We start from the raw sequence: 26,378 nt of genomic DNA, 5'->3' as shown, positions 1-26,378 counted from the left end.
GTGCGCTGTCTTACAGGTGTCGCTGTGGTTGCAATCTAGTGGCGGTGGTAACGATTTCTCGATATTCCTTGTTTTGAGGATGTAACTTGGGATGCGTGCAAGGGGTCTGGGGCTTTTCGTTTTCCTTTTCAGAAGGAACTGAAAGGTCGAGTTGTGCAAAGGCTCAAATTCAGCATGTGACAGTGGAGTTAAATCCCGAGTCCGTTTTGAAAATATGTGCCTTTGGCTTATGCAGCGCTTAATTGCACAGATCTCTTCTTTCCTGATGGTGAGGGTGCCAGAGCCTCAGCAGGAAAACAGCTTGACTCTATAGGAGCTGGGAGGTGGGCAGATTACCTCTTTGTTACAAACTTTACATACCTGCTATTTCAACAGCTAAAAGATAATAAGTAAGCAAGCAGGGGTGAAGTTTGAGGGCTGGCATTTAAGAAATAGAACCATTACTATTATTATGGTATATGAAATAAGACAGGCCAAAAACACCTTAGTGATGTCCAGATTGCAAAGTCGCTTCTGCACATTTTACACAGTCACAGCAGAACTGATGCGTTGTATCTTCTTGATGGAAAAAGTTGGAGGGGAATAAAAAAGAATTCTAAAATTTTGCCATGGGGAAGCAGTGTAACCAAATAATTGAAGATTGTAAGCTCAGATTCTCAACAAGGGCAAATAATCATAACTCTTTTGATTTCAGTAAGAATTATGGTATGCAAGCATAGTTAAAAAAACCCAAAAGACAAAACAGAATGTTTGCTCATTATATGTTTTTTGAGCATGTTTTTTGTATGTAAATGACTGCATAAGTTGAAAAGCCACAAAAAATTGTCACCCTCATATTTGTTGTTTAGTTTGCATGGAAAAAAAATAATCTGCTAATTAGTTCTTATTTACTATTATGATATTACATCACTGGACTTATGATAAGAAAAGGGAGAAAATTAAAGGAATTATCTAAACAAAATAAGCCTTCAATATAGTACCACTGAAAACAACACAAAAGGCGAATGGTGGTCTTATGCTCCTTGAATAGTGGCAGGGAAACACAGAACTTTCTGAACAGCATTGATTCTCTGTTATCTTCTCGGTCTGGTTCTCATGAGTGCTTCAAAGGAAGGATTTCAATCTTCAAAGCCAAATCTTCTCTACACGCAGACTCCAGCACACCTCCCCCAGGCACACCCTTTGTGATTGTTCTGGGCCACAGCAGATAATTCCTGTGACCTAACACTATAATTTCAAGCTGGATGATGTCAGTGTGATCTACCTGGCGTTACTGACATCTCTTCTTGCTTCCTGCACCTGGGAGGCAGAAGAGGTGGCCTGAGCTGGGAGGCCTTCCATGTGTTTCCAAGGGGGAGAATGAATTTTGCAAGTCCTGGAGGACACTGCCTGTACTTTCTGCTCTTTTTACCTGGCTCTAGACCCTCTGAGTAGAAGAACAGAAATTATGGAGTGCAGGCAGAGCATCCAGATGTCTGCGTGTAATAAATTCAAGACAGACTAGTAGTATAAAACCCCTATTGCTATGTGATTATCTATGGATAGTGTGAGGTTTAGCACAGAACTTAAAATGTCGCATCCTTTTTCCTTTTTTTTTTTTCAAGATGAGGACTATGTAGCAAGTGAGGGAACAGAAATCAAAATGTTGAGACATCATTAACGTAATTATTCTATTTATTAAGACATTCTGAATTGTGGATGGGAATTCATACTGTACAAGTTTAGAGGCATTTCATTGACAAAAATGCTGATTTTGCTCTAATCAGAAACCGTGGTTGTTAGTACATTCTGAATTTCCAATCTATTGACTATTCAGGTAAATAAAGTAGATAATTGCTGTCAACAGAATGAAGGGGAGAGTGTTAGGAGGTGGGAGTTTTCTGACACCTTTTATTTCTCGTGCAACAGTTCTGCAGTTCATCAATGTTTAAGAAAGGAAGAGTTGGAGGAGAAATTTTTCAGATGGTTTTCTAGCTCACGTTTTTTGAGAGGCCATTGTGGTCTATACAGCGTTCTTGCAGACAGTGGGCCCTTCCCATGGGATGAATGGGTCTTAATTCCATCAACTTCCTTGGAGCTGTGATTTTGTCAGACGGGTACCTGAGCAGGGTTGTCCTGCACAAAGGATAAGTCTTCCATGACGTTTGCAAGTTCAGTCATTTATCAAGAGTCTCGTAATGCTTTGGCATGGTTGCCGTGTCAGTTTTGTTTTCAAAACAACTATTTTAATTGGATGGTTTTGAGAGGTCTGAGCAGAGATTAGCCTCTCCAAGTCTTCATTTTTATCTTTAAAAACATGTCTAGAAGAAATGTCATCTCAAATAGAAATCTGCTGGAAAGATAAAAGGCTTCATAGAAGCTTTGTAGTAACTTCATTTAATGCAAGAGCTTTGTGGGGTTTTTTCCTCAGTGGTTTGTGCAGAACAACGTTAAGTGAAAAATGAACAAGCATTCATGTAAAAACTGTGTAATAATGGAAGCTGGGGTATTTCCTGAAGGGTGGGTTAAATTGTTCTAGGGCAATTTTTCCTTAAGCCAGGGAATGCGGATCTTCTGGTCAAATGGTTTCCACGGTGGGTTTCTGCCGAACCTGCCAGCTGGAGAGTGCGCACTTCATTTGAGAGACGGATGGCAATTACTCCGCGATAGCTGGGGCCACTGCAGGCAGCACGCGGCTGAACAGGGAGATACCACTTGGCAAAAGTGTAAAAGTTTATCAGAATATTCTGGTTGCAGCCAGTCCAGGTTGAAGCACGGAGAAATGTTTGCACGTAATGTATGAAGAGCGAAGTTAACCTGTTGAAAATAAATGTTTTACACAGAAAACTTTTTTTCCTTCTGCTTTTTTTTTTTTTTTTGCTGGTGGGGAACAGAGTGGTCGAATTACATTATTAATTATGAATTATATTTTTCTTTCTTTTTTCTGATTCGCAGTGTGTGCTGTACTTGTGGGCCTTGAAAATCCTTTACCCCAAAACACTGTTTTTACTTCGTGGGAATCATGAATGTAGACATTTAACAGAGTATTTCACATTTAAGCAAGAATGTAAGTCTGCCTTATAACCTTTCTCCTCTTAACTCAAGTTGAAAACAACTCAATTTGTTATTTTGTGAGTGTTGGGTACTTGTTTGCCATCAGTAATTTTAAATACACTTCTCATGTTAACTGTCAGTAATTTTACATTATGGTCACTGTTCCCTGAGAGGGCAGTCGTCTTGCGGGGGGACTGGAGAGGGTGTCTCCATGGTGGAGGAAGGAAGGGCTTAGACCCCTCGCAGCGGGTAGTGACCAACCACCTCTACAAACCCGGGGATGTCATCACTTGGTGCCGCAGGTATCAAGCCACTTCAGCTTGCCAACCTAGCCTGGGAAGCAGCCCAGGGCTACCGTGGGGCCATCTGGGCCCGGATGCTCTCAGTAAACCCGTGGTGCTGGTGGTGGTTTCTGCAGCGGCTGTGGGTTTGCTGCCCCTCGCAGCAGCCTGGCAGCGGGAACCTGCCGGCACGCCGGCTCTGGCACCTCTGCGACAGGTCCCGGATTGCAGGTGGAGGAGGTAGCATCTCACTGGCTCATCTGCAACAGGAGAAAAAATGCAAGGAACTTTTATGGTTTTGATTTGGTTTTTTGTGTGCATTTTTTTTATTTCATAGCATTTTCACGTTTACCCTGTATGCAGACTCAGAATTTTTGGTATGCTCTTTTTATAGGAATTCCTTTCTGCATTGCAAGAAAGGATACAGTGACACATAAAGCTCATTAGATGTAGACCTTCACCTGCACAATGAAGCTTTTTTTTTTTCCCCCCCTCTGTGACACTGCAAGCTGAAGCTATTGCCATAAGTCTGTGTTCCCTTTTTATCACGGGGATAAAGGAAATGTTAATTGGCTCAAAGGCTTCACGGTTTACCGAGCTTAATATGTGTATTGGTAAATTAACATTTCAGCTTCATTGTACCGCCTCCTTCATTTCATAACGGCATTTCTGTAGACAATTAATTATAAGGGACTGGGATAAAGTTCTGATTACTTCATAGAGACTATATTGAGCAATAGTGTAGTAGGTGATAACCATTCAGCAGACTTTTTAAGGCTTGCTGTATAGATTTCATAGCAGACTATAATGGTATATATATAAATTGTTTATTTACAGATTTTTAGAAAAATATAACAAACTTGACAGAACTTTTATTAGTTTCGTCTCAGATTGTGAAGAATTTTTCCAGCAGTGAATAATCCAGAATAATTTTTTGCGTGAGGCAAGCTTTGGTACAGTCCTCAGTGCAGAAGAGGGCAGTGAGAGCAAGATTGAGATATTAAGTAGCATCCTAATTTCTTTTTTCCTCTTAAGTATTGATGGCGCTTTCTGATACCATCTTAATCTTTAAAAGGTAAAATCAAATATTCAGAACGCGTATATGATGCCTGCATGGATGCCTTCGACTGCCTTCCCTTGGCTGCTCTGATGAACCAACAATTCCTGTGTGTACACGGTGGCTTGTCTCCAGAGATCAACACCTTAGATGACATAAGAAAAGTAAGTCTGAACAGTGCTTAGGTCTAATAAGTGAACAGTTAATCGCCGGCAAATAAAACTTGAATCCTTTCATACTGTTGTTCATTGCTCGAAGATGTTTGTATATCATTTTGACATTCATGTCGACATTATCACCTTTTAAAGGTCTTTTTAATTAGGACATAAAAGGAGTTGCTGCAGTTACTCGTATTTTATTGAGGTGAGGAAATCACCAACATAGAATCATAGAACATCCAGTAAAACAAAGGATTTATCATCTTTGTGTTCTAAAAAAAATCAATGTGCTAGGTATATAAGTACTTAGGAGGGAAGGAATACATAGGATTCGTTTCTTTTAAGTATCATCTACTAGCACAACGTAAGCACACCGTCTGATGATTCCTCGGCCTTGTTAGGCATTCTGCGCTTTCTTGGAGAAGAGATAAAAATAGCTCTAGAAAAACCTCACGATATTAAGACATATAATAGAAAAGTATGGTATGATTGCAATGAATATAGTCAAAACAACATTATTTTCAAAAGAGTCAAGATCTTCATTTTCAATAGGTCCTGCCACATTTTTAATAGTGCTGCACTTGAGTGCCTAGCAAATTGTCTAAGCGAGGCTTAGTAAGTTGATGCTTGTGTGTGGTACTCTTGTCTTCTCAGAGGTTTCTTATAAATCTCATGAAAGTTCAGAGAACAACGTCAGCAGTTTCTTCACGTAATCCAGTGTTGTTGCATGTTATCGAGGATTAATTTTTTTTTTTTGGTTGTATTGTAAAAGAGATCTCAGTTGATATTTCTAAAAGGGGGAGGCATTTAAAACATTTATTCTTAGCACTTCCAGCAGAAAATATTTTCTTGTTTCTGACTTGCAGTTTGAGACTTGGAAACATGGGTATGTACTTCTGAGCTTTAAAGTTACTAAAAGGTAAATTATATCCTGAGGTTCATTTGTAGCCTACTGAGAAATTAATATGGGTTAAAAAGACCAAAACCAACAACAACAAAAAAAAAAACCAACAAACTTGAGCCAGTGATTATATGTTTTGACATAAAAGCAATTAGATTAAGATATTAACTGCAGTTTTAAAAATTAGTGAATGTAAAGTTTTGTTTCTGAAGTAAAGGTTCACTATCTCATTAAGCAAAAATATTCTCTGCCTAAAAATTATGTTGTTGCAAAGCCATCTAATGGCAAAGTAAAACTGTTTAACTCTCAGATTCTAGATGAGTGTCATTAACATCCTAACTCTTCCCCACCACCACCACCACTAGCAGGTTGATTCATCTTTGGCAATCAGCAGGAATTGTTTTTGCATATTTATGAATTGTTATTTAATTTAATTGAATTATAGTTACAAAAGCATTAGTTGGTAGAAGGCTGAAACAAGTTAGAAGTGTAGGTATGCTATGAAAATTTCATGATGAGGATACAAAGGTAAAATTGTAGAGGTCTCATTAGAACTTTTTAACTGAGTGTTGAAAACATAAAAATCCAATTATTTACCTTTGAAAATTTTTTTTTTTGGGGGGTGGGGTACGTTAGATAGGCTAGTAAATCATTACTTGATCTTTCTGACCAGAGTAGAGAATGTTTTGGACTGTAAACCTGATTCATACACCTGTCTTAACAAGGGGTATTTTTATACTAAAGAGTTCTTGTGGAGGGATATTGATTTTTACTGTTTCCCTATTTTGCTATGCTTTGTCTTATTTGCAGTATCATTCCATATAATTTGAATTTTTTAATACCAATAGTCAGGCAGAAAGAGGAATTTTTAGCCGCTTAATTAGGGTTAAGGTTATGAGAACAACAAGAATGTCATGGCAAGATTCTGTAACGCAGATGTTGTCTTGGTACTCAAATTCAATTTTTTGTGAAAATAAATAAAAATGGGAACTTGCTTTCAAATAACTTTTGTATTATTTTTTCCTTGAAGTGTCTCGCAAATTGAGTGCTATGGTTTTTGAAAAATCACGAAATATACAAATAGTATCTTCTCTCTTGTCCACTGCAATGCTTGCATATGACAGTAGAAAAAGGAAAAAAATTTGCACACAAAAACTCATGTAGACTAGGAATCCACTGTATCTCTTAATTTTCAGTTATATCTGTTCCTTCTTCTCTTTGTTATTGTTAGCAACGACTGTTTTACCGTTGTTCAAACTCCATTGCTTTAAAGCTGAGAGCAACCCAAAGCTGAAATTTGGGTCTTTGTTTGCCAACCTGTGGAATGAAAAAATAGTAACTTTACTTCAGTGTTTCTGTGAGTACATAGTTGAAAGAAGTTAGTATTTCTTTGTCTCCTATTTTTCTTAGTTAGATCGATTCAAGGAACCACCTGCATACGGACCTATGTGTGACATCCTGTGGTCAGACCCATTGGAGGACTTTGGAAACGAGAAGACTCAGGAACACTTTACTCACAACACAGTCAGGGGGTGCTCATACTTCTACAGGTGAATATTACTACTATGAATGGGCTTCTGTCCGTGAACTTGTTCTGGTTTTGCACTATCAATGTTTGCTTGAAGTTCGTGGCATTACTTAGATAATTGGGCCTCTTTTTCTGCAGGCTTGCCTTGTTTTCAGATAAATTCATGTTTGGTTTATTTGAATCTTGCTTTCACCCACAACTGGAAAACCCTAAAATGACTAAATTTTGTTCATGAAAGCCTGTGTATTTGCTTATTCCTGTTCTTGTAAGTTAGGGAACGAATGTGTCGCTTTTAAAAAGAGGTAGGTAACCACACTTCTGGTTTGAAAATCAGAACTTAATTTTGAATGAAAGATGCCAGGATTGTAAAATTCCGTACCTATTGCTTGGCAGGGTAAGTAAAAATTGAGATTTCCCACACACAGGTACTTTTTTTTCCTCCCAGTTTTATCAAACTTTTGTTTATGTTTGGGAATAGTTCTTCCCAAGAAATTCAGGATTTGAACAGCACTGGTGAAATGGGACTCACTCAGAGCTGAAATGCAGACAAGCACCTGTAACGTTCTTGCAGAAACATGTATGGACTTAAATGCAAAGCCATCAAGTTCTTATTCATATTGGACATTATTTCTTTCTATTGATGTTTGTTAGTAAAATATAAATGTGAGAATATTCCTGAAAAAAGTAATAGTAATGGGGATAGAAGGACATCTAAAGCAAGTCTGTGGGTTAGTTTGTGACTATTAAAGGGAAACTTTCTTCTCTGTTTCTTTCCTGCTTAGTGGTAATTATCCTTTAAGCGTGGGTGGGTGGGTGCATGTAAAGAGTCAGGAGACTCTCCTGGACATTAAAGGAGTGGATTTCCTTGGGTGCTGGGTGACGTCTCACTGTCCCATCATCAGCAATACCCAAGGAGACCAAAGCAAGCAATGACCGGTTCCCTTTTCCCAGTTCTGCCCGGGTGCTGACTGCTGCCTTTGGTGGCAGTGGTAGGCTTCTTGGTCTGTAGACCAAGTCCTGGGGACACCAGGCAGAAGACACCCTGTTAGGTGTGCTTGAGATGGCAATGAGGAACCTTTCAAGTGCTACTTTCGTTCTCCCTTCATCATAGGAAGGGACTGCTTCCTCTGACAGTGTGGGGATTTTGAGGTATTTGGGGGAGGTGTGTGGGGGTGTTACGGTAGTTAAGAACAGCTTACAAGGACACCAGAGTAACAAAACTGTCAGGGAAGGAGGTTAAATGGCAAAATGAGCAATGTATCCAGTGAAATCTTAATTAAAAAATTAAATTTTGTTTAGGAGAAATGTGAAGATGCTATTGAAACGTTAGGAGGTTGTTGAATCTTTTGAAGGGAGTGTTTCTGCTTCAGCCCGTGCTAGTGACATGCAAGTCTAAGTTTTCCCAACAAGCTCAGCAGAAGCGAGAGGAATTCATCTCTTTTAGTTATCTTAGAAAATCTCACCTTGAAGATAGCTGACCCATAGCTGTTTAGTAACACGTCGAAAGTAAATCAGTGGCTTCCACTAGTAGCCGGGAGACAGAGCTGCTGGAATCAACCCTCTCGTTGGTAACGTTAACAGGAAGAAAACAGATGGTTTGACTTTTAGAAATTAAGTTTTCCTAGTCCTTTCTTCGAGAGTAATTGCTGCAGAAAGAGGATGGGCTCAGCACAAAGCAGTTTGCTCTGCAGCCCGGGCTGCCAGCGCCCACCTTTTGTGGGCAAATCCTACCCTCGCCTTCGGATCGATAGCGTCTGGAAGGTGCTTGATAAATTGTTTGGTCTCATTATGAAAGAAGGTGTCAAGCTGTTGCAAACAATTGATTTGTGCAGAAACAGGCTTATGACTCTGAGGGCTAAAATTCATTCCTCCTCTTTCCTCTCAGCAGCACCAAAGGCTGGAACATGCCTGGGACTCGCAGGCACTGCTTGCTGCAAACAGCGAGTAATAGCGGTTTTCCCCTCATGAACCCGTCTTACAAAAATGAAAAACCTTGCAAACATGCCTTGGGCTTAGATACAGGGCTGATTATATACTGGAACAACTTTTAGATTTTTAGGGATTTTTTTTTTTTTCCTGAGCTCCATTTCTTACAATTACCATAGAATTTCCCTAAAATATATAGCTGTTTCCTCCTGAAAATATATCAGATCTAGTCTGTGTCCTGACTCGTATTCAGAAAAGTGCATATTTCAGAAAAAGATGAAATATTTGGAAGATACCTAATTGTCAGGTCATGTGTGAGGGACATGTAACTGCTTAATGACACAAGCAGATGACTAACTTGGTGTCACGTTATCTGAGATGATATAAAGGCAAGTGTTATTCTTAAAAGAATTGCCTAGTTGCTCTGAAAGGTAACTCATTGCCTACCTTTTGATAATCCCTGGCAAAAAAAGTATCCATGTGTGCAATGTCTAATTTTGCTTGCTTTTTCTAGTTACATCCTGAGAAAAGGAGTGAATTTGCCTAAACAGCCAGCTCAGCTTGTAAAGGAAGGGACTGAATTATGCGGTCCTCCTTCAGGAATGTGTGTTGATAGGATGGACTTTGTTTATTCTTCAGGGAATAAATCTTCTTAGTTTCTTCAGTCATTTCCAGAAAGGAAAGTTAAAAGATAGCAGTGGGGACTTTAAAGGAAGGTCAGGGAGATTTCAGGCACGCACGTGAGCCAGGGAAATGATTTCTAGATGATGAAAATCTCTTAATCAATTGCAGGAAATAACTGTAATAAATAACTTTCGTTTTATCAGACATGTTCTTTATAATGGTGAGTTTCGAGTGACTTTTCTCTGATTTAAAGTTATTTCCTATAACAAAATGCTATGAGGAAAATAACAGTGATACGGCTTTCTAACTGTGCACATGCAACATGTTAACAGGACTTTCCAGATCGGTAGTACATGAAATTTTCTCCATTCAGCCAAAACTCATTTGTGAAACACGGAGACATATGTATGAGGTAAATGCACATGAGAAAGTTTAAAGACTGTAGCTTACAGTAGTCTGACAAGCTTCTCACGGCATTTCTTAGGTGATCACTCACATACAGCCTATTGAATTTCAAACCGATCAAGTTTTTCTTCAAGAAATTTCCTTTTGTGTAAAAGTTCTTGAAACTGTTCTGGCTAGCACTGTAAGATGTTAGATCTTGAAACCACAGGCCTAACCTGTCATTTAGAGATGTAAAGAATAGTCAGCTTAATTTTCAAGAGTGCTAAGAGTCAACGCTTAATGCATGGCTTTTGCATCCAGCAGTGTTTCGCAGTGTGGATTGTCAAAATTTATGGATCCTTGGAAACAGCCTCAGCACAATGCCACAGTGAAAAGTAACTGTGATATTTAAGTAATTCTTGGAAACTTATTAAAGTTCTCTGTACCTTAAAGCGAACAAAGAGTAATAGTGGTGAGATTTCATTTCCCCTTTTTGAAATTTAAGGCTGTTTGTTGTTCACAGTCCTGGTCATGTTTGATACAATTTCATGAAAAAGTGCAAATAATTAATGGAGTGCTAGTTGTGTAAATTATTTTTAAGTTGTGAGTCAAGTGAAGCTTTTCTTTCATCCTTACCAAAATAATGTCATATTCAGGGAACGTTATCAACATGAGGGAATTAATTTGTCCCTGAGTGATACTGAGAAAACTCCCTTCCCCCCTGATTTTTCAGTTTATCCAGCTGGTAAAGAAGTTTTCCTCTTTGTTTACCAGATTATCTAGTTTTGCCTTGAATTTATTTAGTGAATATTTATTTGCAGTTAGCCGGTTGTACCGATCTTGCCAATGACCCAGTGTGCTTATTTCATGGACTTGTGGTACAGTCACTCTCAGGTATTTCTGTAAGAAATGTATCCGACTTGGCAAGATATACTGCTACTTATCATCTTGAGAATGGCTTCTTTCAGTGATAAGAAAGCTGGAAGAAGTCAGCTGTACTTTTTTTTCCCTCTGGAAATAATATTAACTTATGACGAGACAGCCGCTGAGTGGGTTTAGGCAATTGTTGAGGCGTGGGGAAAACTCTCTCCTTTCTAAGCCACATTAGGATGGGGAATGCCATCATTCCCATAAGACTTACTGGATGGATGAGGAATTAAAATGTTCTTTCATCACATTCGGACAAAGTTACTCTGCGCACGCACGGTCTTAACCGTGGAAAAATTGCGATTGGATCCGTGCCCAGCTTGTTTCGTTTCCTTTGTGTCAGAGCTCTGGTAAAGAACGTTGGGAGTTTGGTTGCACCACTGAGTTAATTAGCAGTGTCTTATCCTATGTGAAGTATGTCAAGGGCTTCCTATCAGGGGTAAGCACATGTGCAAGCTTAACACTCGCTTTCTGGGATCATCTACGTTTATAGACTTGGTTAATTACTGTCTGTTAACAAGAGCACGAGAGTGGCGTGAGCCTGGCCAAAGTCAATGGATGGCCTCAGAAGTAGAGCAGATACTCAGAAGTTTTATGGTGCTCCAGCCTCTTGGGTTTTATTAGTGAGTTTAATATAAGTTCTTAAGGAACGTTGAGCTTTATAAAGCTGTCTGGCTGTTGACTACATCGTTACGTTTTTCAAAAGCAACAAAAAACTGAAGGCAGAAATGGCTAGCAGAGGCGAGAGTGACTAGCATTGCAGACTCCTCTAAGAACTTCATTTGCCAGCCTTGGGTAGCAGTGGAATGATTCGGCTTTACAGGTACTTTGGGGTAGAATAATAATTTTGGCCCTTCTGGCACATCTTTTCAGTGGTTTACTTTACATGCATGTTAAATTTGTGAGTGTGCAAGGGCTAGAGAAATGTCTGCTAAAAGCTTTTAAAGACTGTAGGTTCCACTCTTCCTTCTCCCAGGCCAGAAGCTTTTCGCTGCCCTCGCTTTATCTGCCCAGCTGTATTGGTAGAATCGCTCGTGTGCTCCATCAGACCTGGGAACACATCCAATTTTATAAAAAATGACTCTGCAAAAGAGATGTGTGTTTATTTGTTCTAATCCCATGCAGTTCCCTGCTCCGCTTCTCAGTGTAGCTCCGCAGACAGCATGACTACGGGCAAGAAAAAGCAGGTGGAAGGAGATGTGCTGGGAGCTGCCTGGGACAGCAGAGCAGCAAAAGCATTTGCTTTTGGAGACTGAAGTGTGAGGCCAGTGGGCTTTGAGAACCTGTTTTTATATGTGCACGTAATCTTAGAGAAAGCTGTCGGGTTAAATTTGAACTTCTCTTTAAAGAAATGTTTACGCCTCTGCTTTAAGGGTATGATGAAGGACATGAAAAAAAATTAGATTAAATCCATCCAGTTTTTCTAGTTATGGGTGGAAGAGCAATTTGAAAACATCTGCCATTTTGGTTCGTGTTAGCAAAGCGTTGCTTCTTTTCCAAAACTGCATAGAAGTAATCAGTGATCATGCAAAAGAGACCTCAGAACTAGTAAACTATGCATGAGGCATTTTAATGAAAAAAGGATGCCGAAGTAGGGAATATCAGAGTCACATACTCCATGGAGAATAACATCTCTCTAGCTTAGCGGTGGGGTACTTTGTTTTCCCCGTGAGTCACCGCTCTTCCGTGATTCAGCATGACACATGAAGCGCAGGCAGAAGGCTGGGTCGTTCTGGAAAAGCCTGGTGTGTGTGCGTGGGGGGGTTCTGTTTGTTTGTTTTCCCTCTTGGCCAACTGCTTTATTTCTGGCTCATCTGAACTACAGTCTGGACTCTGCAAAGCAGGGCAAGGAGGGGAGGGTTTCTGGAAGGGTAGCGATCAGAAAAACTAGTAGGGAATTCAACTACAAGATGATAATTTTCATTAGAAAGATCAGAAAAAAAATTTCCAAAGAGAAGTCTTTCCTGTAAAAGCTTGTTTCTCATAACTCTTGCCATAATCTCTGTTTTGCTCGCATTTTGCAGCACTTCCTGCTGTTTACCTGGCGGGCATGTATTTTTGTGTTGAGGAATATTGGTTGATGTGAAACTGCATTTGGGCAGGAGCAAACTGATGTTAAGAAAGTGCTGGAAATTAAACCCCTGTATTTATTGTCACAACTGGTGCAGCATATGTAATAGCTGCATACGGTGAAAACTTTGCCTCCTCCAGCCCCTGCTTCAACAAGTAGCTGAAGAAAAATGCCTGTGACTTGCTTTGCCGTTTTCAAAATGAAATATCCAGATTAATTGCTCATGGATTGTAGTGGTCTGGGTAATATGAGTGCTTGCCCATTGCAGATACCATGCTATTCACTTAGAAGAAAAGATGGCAGACGGATTTTTTTTATTTTTTTTTTAATTTAATGGAGCACTGTGTGGCATCTCTGCCTTTCTAGGTGTGAACCCTGTAGAATCAGCCGAATTCTGCTCGTAGAAGTCTCTCTTCCACAAATTTATGAAGAAGATGATAATTAAGGAATAAAAAAACACCCCACTTTTGTACTTTGAAATGGAAAGAACAACCTATCATGTCTATTTAGGAGCATTTTTTACCACTTCATTATATCTTCTTTAAAAGCAGTACTTAACACTGGATGAAAAGAATACTATGGAAAAAAAAAAGTAATAGGCTAGACATTTTGAGCAGCTGCACAGATAATGAACATAATCAACTGTCTATCAGACTTTTCATTATAGACCCCAGTTTTCAGAAGTTAATGTAAAAATTTCTAAACAAAATGTACCATAAGTCTACATTTAGTCACAATTAATTATGAAAAGAAATATATGCAAATTAGTTCTCATTTGCCAGTGGTTTGAAAGGCAGCCTGTCAGCATTTGAGATCACTGCAGTTGCCAAAACGGTACCCTACGTAATTTGGGAGTTGAAATTATTTTATAATGGCAATCTTTTTAGACAATTCCAAATATCAAACCTGCGACGGAGAATATATGCTAGATGGGTGAAGTCCAAAGCCAGCAATATACCATTCTACTGGGTTAGTAGCCTTTAGCTGCAAATGACATTTCAGCTTCAAAATGTCTAGGAAGGTTGGAAGCAAGCAGTAGTGTGTCTCTTGGATAAACTGAAGGAAGATGATGCATTAGATTTTGCATTTTTTTTTTTTTCATGAATTTTCATCTCTTTCGTACATGGAGTTAGAAACTGCTGGAGCTGTTAAGTGATTGCGTGTAGGCTCTGAAGGTGGTCCATGAAATCATGGCTGGAACAGCAGGTCTTTTGTCTAATGTTTACTTCAGGTTTTTTAAATTTTATTTTTTTTTTAACTTGCTCAATATGTTTAGCAACAGCTTTTACTTAAGTATTTTGCATGACAGTGATACTGTATGACTGCATCTTGTCCCTAAGGTACTGCGACACAGTCTGCTCCTGGCAGAGTCTTTGGTAGGACATAGAGTCTGGTAACGTATGGAGCACCTGAACGTGGGTTACACTTGGAGACTCGGAGACTCTGCAAATTTGTGTGTGTTATTTGCAGGCACGCTGCGGAACCAGCACAGAAGCAGTCATGGAGATGCCTTAGTGTGTTCCCGAGCACCTTGTATTTCCTTCTTTAAACCTTACCAGCTGTTCTGTTATTTGAACGATGGGAGAGTTGAATCGATAGTGGAAAATAAACATGGTGAATGGATGTTAATATAGGGTCGTCTTTGCTTTTTCTGCAGCCATCAGGTGACATTTCAGAGCTGCTATGTGAGGTTTACACCTTTTGCCACCAGTTATGGGTTGTTTTTTTTTTATTGTTTTGATTGTTGCTCTCCATCTTGCCCAGCAACGAGAAGAGGGAGTTGTAACATCTAGGTGTCACATCCTGGGCCTCAAATCCAGGAAAATCTGTGTCCTGGTCCCAGTCTCAGGTCAGACGTTGCTCTGGGGTGGGCTGCATTTGGAAGGCAGCCCAACTCCACTGGTGCCAGCCTGCCTCTCCACCACGTCGGCTTCGGAGTTGGGGCGCTTTGGAGCTGCTCAAGCTGCAGTCAGACAGAGCGACACCACAGAGTAACAGCTCAAACTCCCGTGTCTGGTCAGCATGTCTTGCCAGTGATGCGCAGGCAACCTCCAGCGCTGGATGTACATTCAGAAAGTGACAGGAGGTGGTAACACTTGGTTTCTCCCCAGGTTTAATGTTTTAAATGCAACTCCTTTAAGCTGCTAGCGAGAACGGGGCCAATACCATGCTGCATCCTTGCCAGTGAGCAACGTTAAATTCCGAAGTGCCTTTCAGATGTAGGGTCACAGGGCTGCAGGGATGTGGATGAGGCCACCTGCTACCTCGCAAGGGTGCCCACTTCCCACCCTGACGAAAGGTCGTGAAATATAAAGCTGTCAGATGAACGATTGCTTGGTTTCAAGGGTGGGAAATAAATCTGGGTATGGCCAGTATAGGACTGACCCAAAGAGGGAGAAAAGGGAAGAGCTCTAGATGCTCTCTGAATAAAGACTCTTTCCCACCCCTTAGATGTTTTTAAGGGGCCTGGTAAGGTTTTGCCAAATCTGTGAAGTTCTCTTTATTCCAACGCCGCTTCTTCTTTATCTTTTTCCATGCATGTTCTTTGTTCTGTTTTGCTTTTGCTGCAGTTGGCTTTTGACAGGGGAAGCTGGGAAGTTTTGGCTTTCCTGGGTTCTGTATTAAATTGCTAATGACAGGAGAGGAGAGGTTTTGTTTCCTGTCTTGAAGTGGTAGATGGCCATCGAGCTTGTTATCCTTCAATACAGGGGTGGAGAGTCATCAGTGGTTTAAAAGCAAGAAGAAAACAGTCATTACAGAAAAAAGCAAAATTTATTTTTAAAAGCAACGAAATGGAGTCATTTTAAGTTCTGTAACATTTATTTAGGTATAATTTTAAATAGCTTTTTTCTGAAAACTTAGGATTTCACACTTGTACTGTCAAAACTGCAGTTGGATTATGCTATGTCTTGTTTTTCTTGTGTGTGATTTCCATATGTGTTCAGTGTCTTAAACAGAAAGAATCGTTTTCAGGTTGTAAGAAAGGGCTTCTCTCTTCTCCTTGAAAGCAACACTGTCCACGTGGAGTGAAAAATATGACAGAGATTCCTCTATCATATTCCTCTATCGCCATTTGTCACCTAATGGTTTTGTTTTCACTCATACAGTAGAACATGTCTTGGAAAATTTATTCAATGGGCACATTTTGGGAGTTTTGGAAGTCACAGAATTTACATTTGAAGTTGCCAAGGGGAAAGATAGTTCCTGTTTATCAAGGAGATGAAGTTCGGAAGATCAAACATCTCCAGTTTGGGGACTGATTTGGCTTTCTTCTTTGTCTTTGTCCCTCTCTTTCTGCACACCGCCTTATCATTTCGTGTCCGTGAGCGGCCTGTGCGTACGGTAGTTGCTGGGTGAGGAGGTGTTCTGTTGCAAGCAGCCATTGTACCACATTTTTCTTTGTTGGAGTACATTGAGTCTTAAACTATAATAAAAGAAAATTCTTTCTGAAACGCAACGGGGTGATTGGTGTTACATGACGAATTGCAATTTTCCAGCGTTCCTCTCCACGCACTTATGGGGTGGGATTAAAAAAGGTGCTGCCACTAGCGTTGTCTCTACTGAAATCTTCCTGCAGAGCAGGGCCTGATTTCATGCATGATGTATGTTGGATGAAACATATTTTGAAAGCTAGAGCTTAATGTGGTGCTTCTGATAATGCCATAACAGGTGCTATTATTTTCTTCCAACAGTTACCCTGCTGTATGTGAATTCCTACAGCACAATAACTTGTTATCTATACTCCGAGCTCATGAAGCCCAGGATGCTGGGTAAGTACCTGTGGAGAGGGGACACTGATGATGAATAATGGCTTACCTTTGTCAAACAGAGCAAGGAAAGAAAGAATAATTGAGAATGAACTGGAAAACTTAAAATTAAGTTGCAACAGCTCTCGCTTTTTATTAGCGCTATAAAAACATACACTGGCATTAGAACATCTTTTACATCATTATTACTGAGTTACAGGACTTAATGACTGCTCATATATCCCACTTACTTAGCCTTAGTGATTTTAAGTGGCAGAAAATGACCAAAAGAGATTTCGATGGCAAACTTGGGAAGGAAAACAAATTCAGCTTGGCAAAAGAAGTTTTGCACATGTGCCTGAGACTTCTGATACAGTGGTTGCAACGATGTCTGGGAATTGATGTGGCTCATGAATGCCAGAACTTTCATACCTACTCAAAACTGCTGAGCCTACTGGTTTTAAACTTTATCAAGAAAATAAACTTGTGGAACTCAATAGCCAAAAATGATCTTATGCCAGAGTAATGAATTTAACGAGTTTATTAAGACACTCTTGTGCAAAAACAGTCCAGGTCAGGCACTGGGTGGTGTTGATGGTTCCCTTATGAAACTATTACCATGGTAAAGATATAATTTTTTATGCCACTTTAAAAAATTATAAAAAATTGTCTATTCATTGAATAAACCATACTTGTGAGATTTTAATGAAGGACTCGTATCTGAATAAATAGCTTTGCATATCTTGCATAAATTATTAATGTGTTTATTTGGAGGTAGAAACTTTACCCAACCTGAATAGTAATAAAAGATAAAGTCGCAAGATTGTAGGAATGAGGTTGATATTCACTATGCATATAAAAAGCTATTCTGAATGTTTGAATTATCACATACTTAAAAACCTCGATGCAATTAAAAGCAAGTTATTACTCTGCCAAAAATAACTGGCATGAAATACCCAAGGGTAATGAAATTTCATTTTTATTGTATTGCTTTCCAATAAAGGGTGAAAAATAAAGTTTTGTAGAAGGGATCGCATTGAAACTATACAGTGGTTTCAGTGCAGCTGTTGTGATGTTTGCCAAATTCTTCATCTTCTTGTAGCTGAAGACTAAAGAGCAGTATTCTCGGTGTTACTTGTGTCTTAGTGAGACAAAAGTACTATTTGGTTGGTTTGCTTCCAATTTCTTGCAGGTTTAATGCCTGATTGATTATATATTGGTCCAATAAGCCTTCTATTTTTCATAAGGCAGCAAGGTTAGGTAATGAAAACATGCAAGCATTAATAAACTGGCTAATCGACTAGATGAGATTAGACACAGCACCGAAAATATTTGATCCCCTGTTTCCCCTCCCCTTCTCATACTTCCTGGCACCTCCCCTGGCCTTGCCATTTCTTGCATGCCCAGAGAGGGCAGGCAGCTGGAGGGTCACGGAGGATGTACCTTTCTCTTCTGAAGGTGGTACGGTGCATCTCCAAGGCACGTGCCTTCACCCGCAGTCCCGCAGAGGGAGAGTCTGGGAACATCCTGGGCTGCACACACATAGAGGCCACCTGGCTCCAGGGATGGGCACTGAGCGAATTCATAACAAAAACCACTTCTGGCATGCTAAACCTCAGATGTGGAGATGGCTTTTGAGCATGATGTGGATCCCTGGCCATCCCAAATGGATATAATGAATAAGCCTGCAGAAAATATTTTTTTTTTCCATGGCTTTAAAAACCACGTATGCATGTTTTTCTGTCTTGGCATTTGTTAACGGGCAGTGCAGTAATCTACTAGGGTTTTTTGCACTATATTTGGTCAGTGACAAATACACGTACAACATTGGGCCATAATGAGTATCTGCTCTTTCCTTTTAGGTATCGTATGTACAGGAAAAGCCAAACAACAGGCTTCCCTTCACTAATCACAATTTTTTCAGCACCAAACTATCTAGATGTATACAATAACAAAGGTAAGAATTTAATTACTGTTAATATACAGTAGACTGTACTTCTCTTTACTTGAATACATTACATTGTTTTTCTTTTTCGCTCCTTTATTCATCAGTTCTTTTCTTCCTCTTTTTATTAGTTCATGCCCATTCCATTTATTACATAATACAAATTTAATTAAATTTATTACAGGCAGATGTATGCCTCTTAACATAAGTGTAGATTCTAATATGCCTTAGGATATTTCTGTATTTTGACTGCAAGTTATTAAGTAAATGTTACACAGGAAGCAAAACTGAAAACAGGTCTACTAACTAAGAGAAGTATATGAAGAAGTGCTTGTAGGTGAGATGTTCAGAGCCCAGTGTTCCTTACGTCAGTTATTTGTCCCTTTGCAATAAAATTAATGAAGAAAACGCTCTAGCCAGCTAACAGACTTTGACGACAGATCATCAATGGATAACGCATGGGATAGATATTGTCTGAGTTCCTTTTTGTTTTGGGTTTCTTAATTACTTGAAAACTACTATGTAGGAAATGAAATCTCATTAGCCAAAAAGAAAGGTTCCTGCAGAAATAAGCAGTAGCTGGTCACTCTGTAAAGACTCCACTGAATAAGTGCATTTGCAGCTTCTCTGACTTTAAGTTTGCTGCATTCCCTGAAATCTCCTCTAATGAACTGAAAAAAAAAATAATCATGTTTCTAAAAATAGAGCATTCTAATAAACCTGCCCTCCTATATCTTGAAATGAGCAGTAATGTTTACTTTCTCCTATTCCCAGTAAAGCTAAAGTTATTTGTGTTCCTCTGTGAGCAAAACAAAATTATTTTTTTCTCAATGATGTTCTTGAAAGTAGATCCATTGCAAAGAAATCAGTCTTCCTTGAGAAGAGACATTTTTAATTTGGATGCTTGCCTGCAAAGGGAAAAAGCAATTTTTAATTTTTTTTTTTTTTAACTTGCAAAAGAAAGCTTCTTCAGGCATCATTTTATATTATAAAACTTATATCTAAAAGCTGTTATGCCATAAACTGTATGCAAGGGAAGGAAGCACTTTACTGTTAAATAAAGGGGTTTATACACTTCGGTGTTCTCAATATGCGTGTTAACTTGTAGAATAAATTAATAAAAGCATTCTGCAAAAAACATACAAGCAGAGTTGTCAGTAGCTGGCTTTGTAAAAGTAAATAATATAGGGACTCTGTTAGCAACCTAAAAAGTGCAGGATGAAACAAGGAATGTGTTAATATTTTTGGCAGCGTTGTTGCTGTTGGTGGAAAAGTGTGTGTGCTCTCTGGGTTGGCTGCTTTGGGTAGAAGGCAGGTCAGTGACGGGTCTGTACAAGGAAGGTGACAGAAAGTGGTCACCTTTTTGTTTCTTAATACGTGGAGGCAGTTCTGTGCACATGAGGGCAATGGGTGAACCATGTGAGATTTTTGTCGCGAAGGCAAACGTTAAATGTAAAGCAGTGATTTATAATGTTCAAAATTCTTGAATTTGAAACCACAAGGTTTGGGTGGTGAAGACACACGCCTCTCCGTTACCTCCATTTCGGAAGAGAGGGTCGTATCCCTTGTTTCCAGGATGCTCCGCTGTGGCAGGCAGGTCTTAAAACTGGTAGAAGCCTTCTCTGGTGGAAAGCTGTGTACCAGCTGCTGAGAGGTGCTGATTATCTGCGGTCACAGCTGAAGCTTGGGTGAGCTGCTGGCGGCATCTGCTCTGGGTAGAGCTCAGGCAGACCAGCGGCGGCGGTGCGAGATCGGCACCAGTGTGCCGCACTCTAATGTATGACTTGTTGTAAATTTAGAGGCTGACCTTTAGCAGCTTTGTAATGAATTTCTGTTGTGTTTAACTGCCTCCTGTTCTCTCATTAGAAGTTTTGACGCATTATTTCATGTGACTGATTGCACTGTCTCTTGGCATTTAAAGTACATCATGCATAGTTTTTCATGCTGCGTTGCTCATGCATCTTTATCTGGATAGCATTTGAGTACTTGCTTCCTTCTTCAAGAAAAAAGAACACCATCATCCTCAATCAGTCCAAAACATGGCTAGTTGTTGGCCTCCTTGATTTGCACCAGATGAACTAACTAAGGACACAGAGCTTCTGCCTGAGTGATTTCAGGCGGTGAAGGAAGGCTTTTGCGTACAGAGGTGTTACAGGATGCTTGCTCTAGCTGTGACTCACCATGCACTAGTGCAGAACCTGATTGATTTTTACAGAACATTTGGGGGTTTTGTTACTGTCAGTGCTTGGAAAGGGAGTCACTCTCCTACTCTTTAAGTGCCTTCCTTTCCAGTGTGCATTCTTACTATGCTTCCCGTTGTCACTTAGCTAATAAAGTCATCCTAAATAAACCTCTGTGAGGCTTTATCTTCCACTGGCACGAATGGGTCATCTTTAAATGCAGTGGTTTTAAGATAAATACATTATTTAAAAAAGCTGCAAGGGGCTAGGAATGCTTATTTTCTATCCCAAGTTGATAATTCTCATACCCATTAAAGCAGATGTACTTTCTTGTACTTCTTCAAAGCACTTTGGAAGGAGTGGGTTTGGTTGCCAACTTTATCCAAGGGCTTATTCAGTCCCCGCTGGAGAGCAGCCACTGGGATCAGATATGTAGTCAAAGAGCAGTAGGGAGGCCACATTCCCAGAGGAAAAGGAGGTTCAGCAGGAGTAGCTGAAGATAAGGTACCCAGACACGACCACGTTCAGCATATCTGCTGTTAATAATGCTGCTGTGGACCCTCTGCATGGGCTGTCTCACAGTACCGGCCCGCCACGGGGATCTCTTGTGGCTTTGCTCTGCTGGATTCTGGCACTGAAGGGAGTTTTCTGTATCCTTTTGGTTACTGGCCATTTGTCTCTTGAAGGTCGTGTGAGTAATTGGTCCATCATGTGGCTGCTGGTCCTGTCGCAGCCCCAGCCCACACACATGCACAACTTTGGGTGCCAAAGTGAGGTTTGTCAATTAGGAGGCTCCTGTCAGAGGTTCCCTGTGTAGTTAACGGAGGCAGAGATACACGCTTTCAGGGGGTGATTCAGAGATCCAGAAACTACCTAGATGTGGGGAGCCTAGTGTCCCTCCTCTTTCCAAGACTATCCTTCCTCATTCTTTTTATTTATGCCTTCTATATTCATTATAATGGAGAGTATTGGCAAAGGGGAGGAATTTATACATGTTTTTTGGCAACTTCTGAGCTTCTGTTCAGTGTTTTCCATAGCTTTCTCAAACACCTGTGCTCTCATTTATGTTATTAAAACAGCATAAAGAAAAAGATACTTTAAAAGTACTATTAAAACTTGTTACAAGAAATACTGGTGCATTGATGATTTTCTAAGACTGTTTCTTCTGGAGAGGATCAAAATACCTCATGCAAGAAGATAAACGTTAATTGGATTATGATAGTTACCTGTGGCCTCGGAGGAAGGCTGCACTGATCAAGAAACTCTGAGAAAGTCGTGTGAGTAAGAACAGGTTTACCCCTGGATTCAAGGGTGCCCATCACCAGGAGAAATTCTCCATAGCAACAGAGTAAGAGGGTGCCAAAAATTACTGCATTGTATGATCTGCTGGCCTTGTACCATATCAAAACTTCCATTCCTGCATTTAATATTTCTTAATGCCATAATTAGGACTTGCTGTAATGCTGTTCGTGCCACAAAAAGAAAAAAAGCACGCAAAAGGTTTTACAGAAGTTCTGCAGAGGCAGGCAATTTATTTGTAAATCATTGGCAATACTTCATATTTTAGCGTCTGGCTGTCACTTCAGTAAGTGCATGCTTTTTTGGCTGAGTGAACAATTTTAACTAGCTGTCTAAAGATGGACTATTATCTTTTGAACAGTTTTAAAAGATTATGTTTCGTAGTGGTGAGAGAACCACCAGAGAATCCTAAGCTATCGAAAAAAAAAATAACACGATGTCCCTTCCAACATGCTGCAATGTACACGTGGTGTTGCTGAAAGGAAAAGCAGATGATGAAGGACAGAAATAAAGAAAGTGCAGGGGAGTTTGGGATACTAGAAATATCAAAACCAGCTGTACATCGGTATGCTTGTTAACGTATCAGATAAGTAATATATCAATGAAGCGTGTATAAAGTATCAGCGTGTGGCATACTGTAGATACACATTAAGAAATGTACCTGATCCAAATGGATCTAACAGGAAAATTATTTTCTTATTGGAAAAAGGCAGAGTAATATACCTGGAAGACAAGGATGATCTTTGAGGAAAAAATAGCATTAGAAAAGCAGTGTAACCTTCTGTTTGCCCTATCAGTTTTCTTTAATGCTTTATCTCTGCTGTTGTGAATGAGGCCTTGCCATGGAAACAAAAGCTTTTAAAGAGGAGCTGTCAGGGTATCTAGGCCATCTCATTGCCGATGCAGAGAAGTTTGCCAGAAGTGATTTTTGCAGTCTATTGACAAATCTCGAATGCTATTGCGCTGTTCCTTTGGAAGATGCAATTGCACATGTAAAATAAAAAACTTTAGAATTCTGTAAGGGAAGGTTTTCCCAATTGCAATTAACCTCGCTTCTGTAGTGGATTATTTACATCATTACTTTGTGTAGTAAATCATTTTTTCCTTTGATAATGTTTTAAAGTCCTTAAGCATTTTACTAACCCTTATCCCTGACCTGTCTTGGGCAGAAAACGCTGTGGTTACTTAGCAACTCTGCTGGAGGAGAAGGCACTGTTCCCAGTTGCACAGTTAATGCTGAAGTTAATTTGGCATCAAATCAGAAATTGGAATTCTTTCTTAGGTATGGCGAATTTGAGAGACTTATCACTGCATTTCTCTTCTAAATGCAGGATGAGTTTTCTGAAAAAATTACGAGAAAATTAGTTAACTTGTTTGCTAGAATTATTTTGAGTTTTTTGATCTAAAACCGTGTAGTTCATTCTAGGCTAATACTTGTACCATGCTTATTATTTTTTTTTCCTCTGATGGAAATTTTATCAATTAATTTATACTGAAAAATGATTCAGGAGATCTTGAAGCGGGATATGTAACGTCTTTGGGTAATTCTGAACTATTGGTCACACCGTTTAATGTTGTTCATGTTGCTTAAGGCCTTAATTCAGCTCCCAACATATAGTCTTTTAAAGCACCATTTGAGGTGCCAGAAGGATTGGAGACATCCAGTCAGACCTGACAGGTACAACACAGCAGACAGGGGTGCTCCAGGCTCATCTGCTCATCTTTAACAGACGGAGAACAAGGAGATGCCCCAGGAGGTCATGGATGGCACTGGGTGCTTCTTATATTTGGCCCTGAAAAAGTCAGAAGAGCTGTCTCCATTTCTAGCCAAAGGAAGGAGGTTTCTTACCTGCACATTTTTCACCACCCGTTTCCATCCGTAGGTACTAATGTTAAATGCTTAATGCTAAACAGTACAAATGCCCCTTGCCTGCTGCATTAGTGTTTCATTTCACTCTAATGTGATTTTAGCATCCGATATCTCAGTTTACTAGCATTGGAAAGAAGTATAATGTCATTTGGGATATCTGCACATCTTCACTTTACAAAACTCATTTACAACAGCGAGTACCACAATTAGGTTAAAATGTGTGTGGCTGTTAAGAATAATAAAATAAGATTCTTGCTCTGGTTGGTGATTGTACGCAATAAAACTGTGACTGGTGGCTTGTTCTGCTAGCATCTGTCTGAGTATACGTTTGGAAAGAAAATTATAGGAGGTGCAGCCTGCAATAATAAGCAACTGAACTTGGAAATGTTGGAGAGAGTCATGTTTTCTTCAGTTATGGGTTTCATGACCAAACGAACCCATACCGCTTTCTTCTGTCTCCTCCATCAGTGACCATGTGGCCTGTAGCCGTATAATCTTCAAAAGATTCTTGCTGTGTCAGGGCAGCTGGGGTCTCCTGTAGCTACTTAGGCATCAAGTTAATGTGGACTAAGAAATGAAGCACAGGTGAAACCCCCAAACCTTTTCTGAGCCAACAGAAGGGGGGGGAAAGAGCTGTGACTGAAAGAAAGCAAGGGGCCAGAAAAGCTCAGAGAAACTCTTGCTGTTACCTGAGAAGAATTTTCTTCTCGATCCAGGTGAAGTTTCTTCCTGTTGCTGCTTAGTAGTCAGAAGAACTGCACAATTGCCAACAAGAGACAGTTTGTTTAATGTTAAATATCATCTTAATTAGTTACCAAATAAAAATATTTTGTGTACATTGTATGTGTAAGTGAAAAATTTTAAATTAAAAATTCAGAAACTTATTTGTGATACTGGTAACTACCCTACCTTATTTTAATCTTTCAAGAGTAGGGTTATTTTAGAAGACTTCTGTCTCTGCTTTATTGTGTAGTGTTATTTTTCTTCAAGTGGCTTTTGAAGTCATTTGTTGGGGAGAGCTGTACAGGTCATTTACAGAGGAGAATAGATTTTAAATACTGTTATCAGAACTTGCTTTTGTAAGATATTCAGGTATATAAATTAATAAGATGGTGTGAAGATTTTTTTTTTTAATAGTAATCTCAAAAGAAATTGTCTTCCTTTAAAAAAAAAAAAAAAAAAACACAAAACAAAAAACCCCCAAGGAACTAAAGCCATTTATATTCAATTTGATGTTTTCCAGCTGTTCTGCTTATGGTTCAGGCTTTTTTACAGGCCAGTTTTAGAAGTTCCTTGTAAAAATTATTTATTCAACTTTCACAGAATTTAGAAATAGACTTCATGGATAAATTGAAGAAATAGAGGAAAAGGAAACTACCTCAGCTCACTAAGATGATGAAGCTGAAGTTTTAGTCCTTCTAAATGAAACTTCACAACCATTAAGTGGTCCTTTTTGTGTGGTTTTGATTCATTTTTGCTATAAACCACAAACTATTTATTTTTACTATGCAATTTTGTCACTGTAATAGAAGAAGAATGAATTTCGATCTGCTGCATGTAATTTCAGCCAAAAAGTGATGGAAATATTAAGAGCATCAACACTAGTTTTCTCATTTTTGCTAATAGCTGTATTAAGCCATTTTTGTTTTCCTGAGAAGCAGAATGGCTGCCAACTGTCAGGCTAGGATGGGCAGGAGTCCCATGTGGTTTATTTTAAATGGAGGGTGTCTGCCTGGCAAAAGTTCGTGTAGGTGTTAGCAAGCAGTTTTCTGTGTCTATCAGTGAGGAGGCTTCACAAACTCCCAGGTCGCTCTGGACTGTGTCATTGGCCACAAAATGGAAGACATTTAGCAACCTATTAAGTTTTTGTAGGAAGGAACCATCTAGTGCATAGTTCCTCCTATGATTGACACGCACTTTAGTTAATGGAAGATGAATATTCTGACATACCTTTGATTCAGGCTGTTTCATCACTTATGAAGGCATTATCATGTTTTGCTTCTTTTATTCATTTTCCTTTGACTGAAGCTGAGGAGGATCATTCTGAAGCTTGCAGGTTAGTAGATCTCATCAGGATGGCTTAATTCATAGCTTAAAAAGGCAAATTGAAGCTGATTTACGTAAAGTTACATACATGTCTTCCAAGATGTGGAGTATATTGTCTCCAGCTTAAAAAGTATTTGATGATAGCTCATCTACAGCTACAGAACTAGAACTGCTACAAGATCAGGTGATGACCAGCAGGATGCAGTGATGTCAGCACTGTCTACGTGAGAGGAAGCATCTGAGCGGGCGTTACATTCAGAGCTATATGTAAATGCCAGTAGTGTGAGATCACTGGCAAACTTCATGTAAAGTTGACTGAGCTGTCTTTTAAAAACTGAAACCCCACCATTATTTTTCCGGTAATAAAAATGTAAAGTGCCAGCACCTTTTACAGTAGATGTA

At 39.5% G+C, this 26,378-nt stretch overlaps 1 protein-coding gene across 4 annotated transcripts in view; it reads left to right on the top strand.

Annotated features, from left to right (window-relative positions):
• The window catches only part of PPP3CA (protein phosphatase 3 catalytic subunit alpha), a 201,192-nt gene that overhangs the window by 147,795 nt on the left and 27,019 nt on the right, over positions 1-26,378 (top strand). For all 4 annotated transcript variants that reach the window (XM_054202112.1, XM_054202109.1, XM_054202110.1 and 1 more), the window contains exons 4-8: positions 2,935-3,046; positions 4,390-4,535; positions 6,841-6,980; positions 16,583-16,660; positions 18,499-18,593. In XM_054202112.1, coding sequence (XP_054058087.1) covers positions 2,935-3,046; positions 4,390-4,535; positions 6,841-6,980; positions 16,583-16,660; positions 18,499-18,593 — 571 coding nt within the window. The remainder of the gene's footprint in view (positions 1-2,934; positions 3,047-4,389; positions 4,536-6,840; positions 6,981-16,582; positions 16,661-18,498; positions 18,594-26,378) is intronic.

This window comes from Rissa tridactyla, chromosome 5, assembly GCF_028500815.1.
Source record: "Rissa tridactyla isolate bRisTri1 chromosome 5, bRisTri1.patW.cur.20221130, whole genome shotgun sequence".
NCBI lineage: Eukaryota > Metazoa > Chordata > Aves > Charadriiformes > Laridae > Rissa > Rissa tridactyla.
This window is presented reverse-complemented; position numbering and strand designations above follow the sequence as displayed.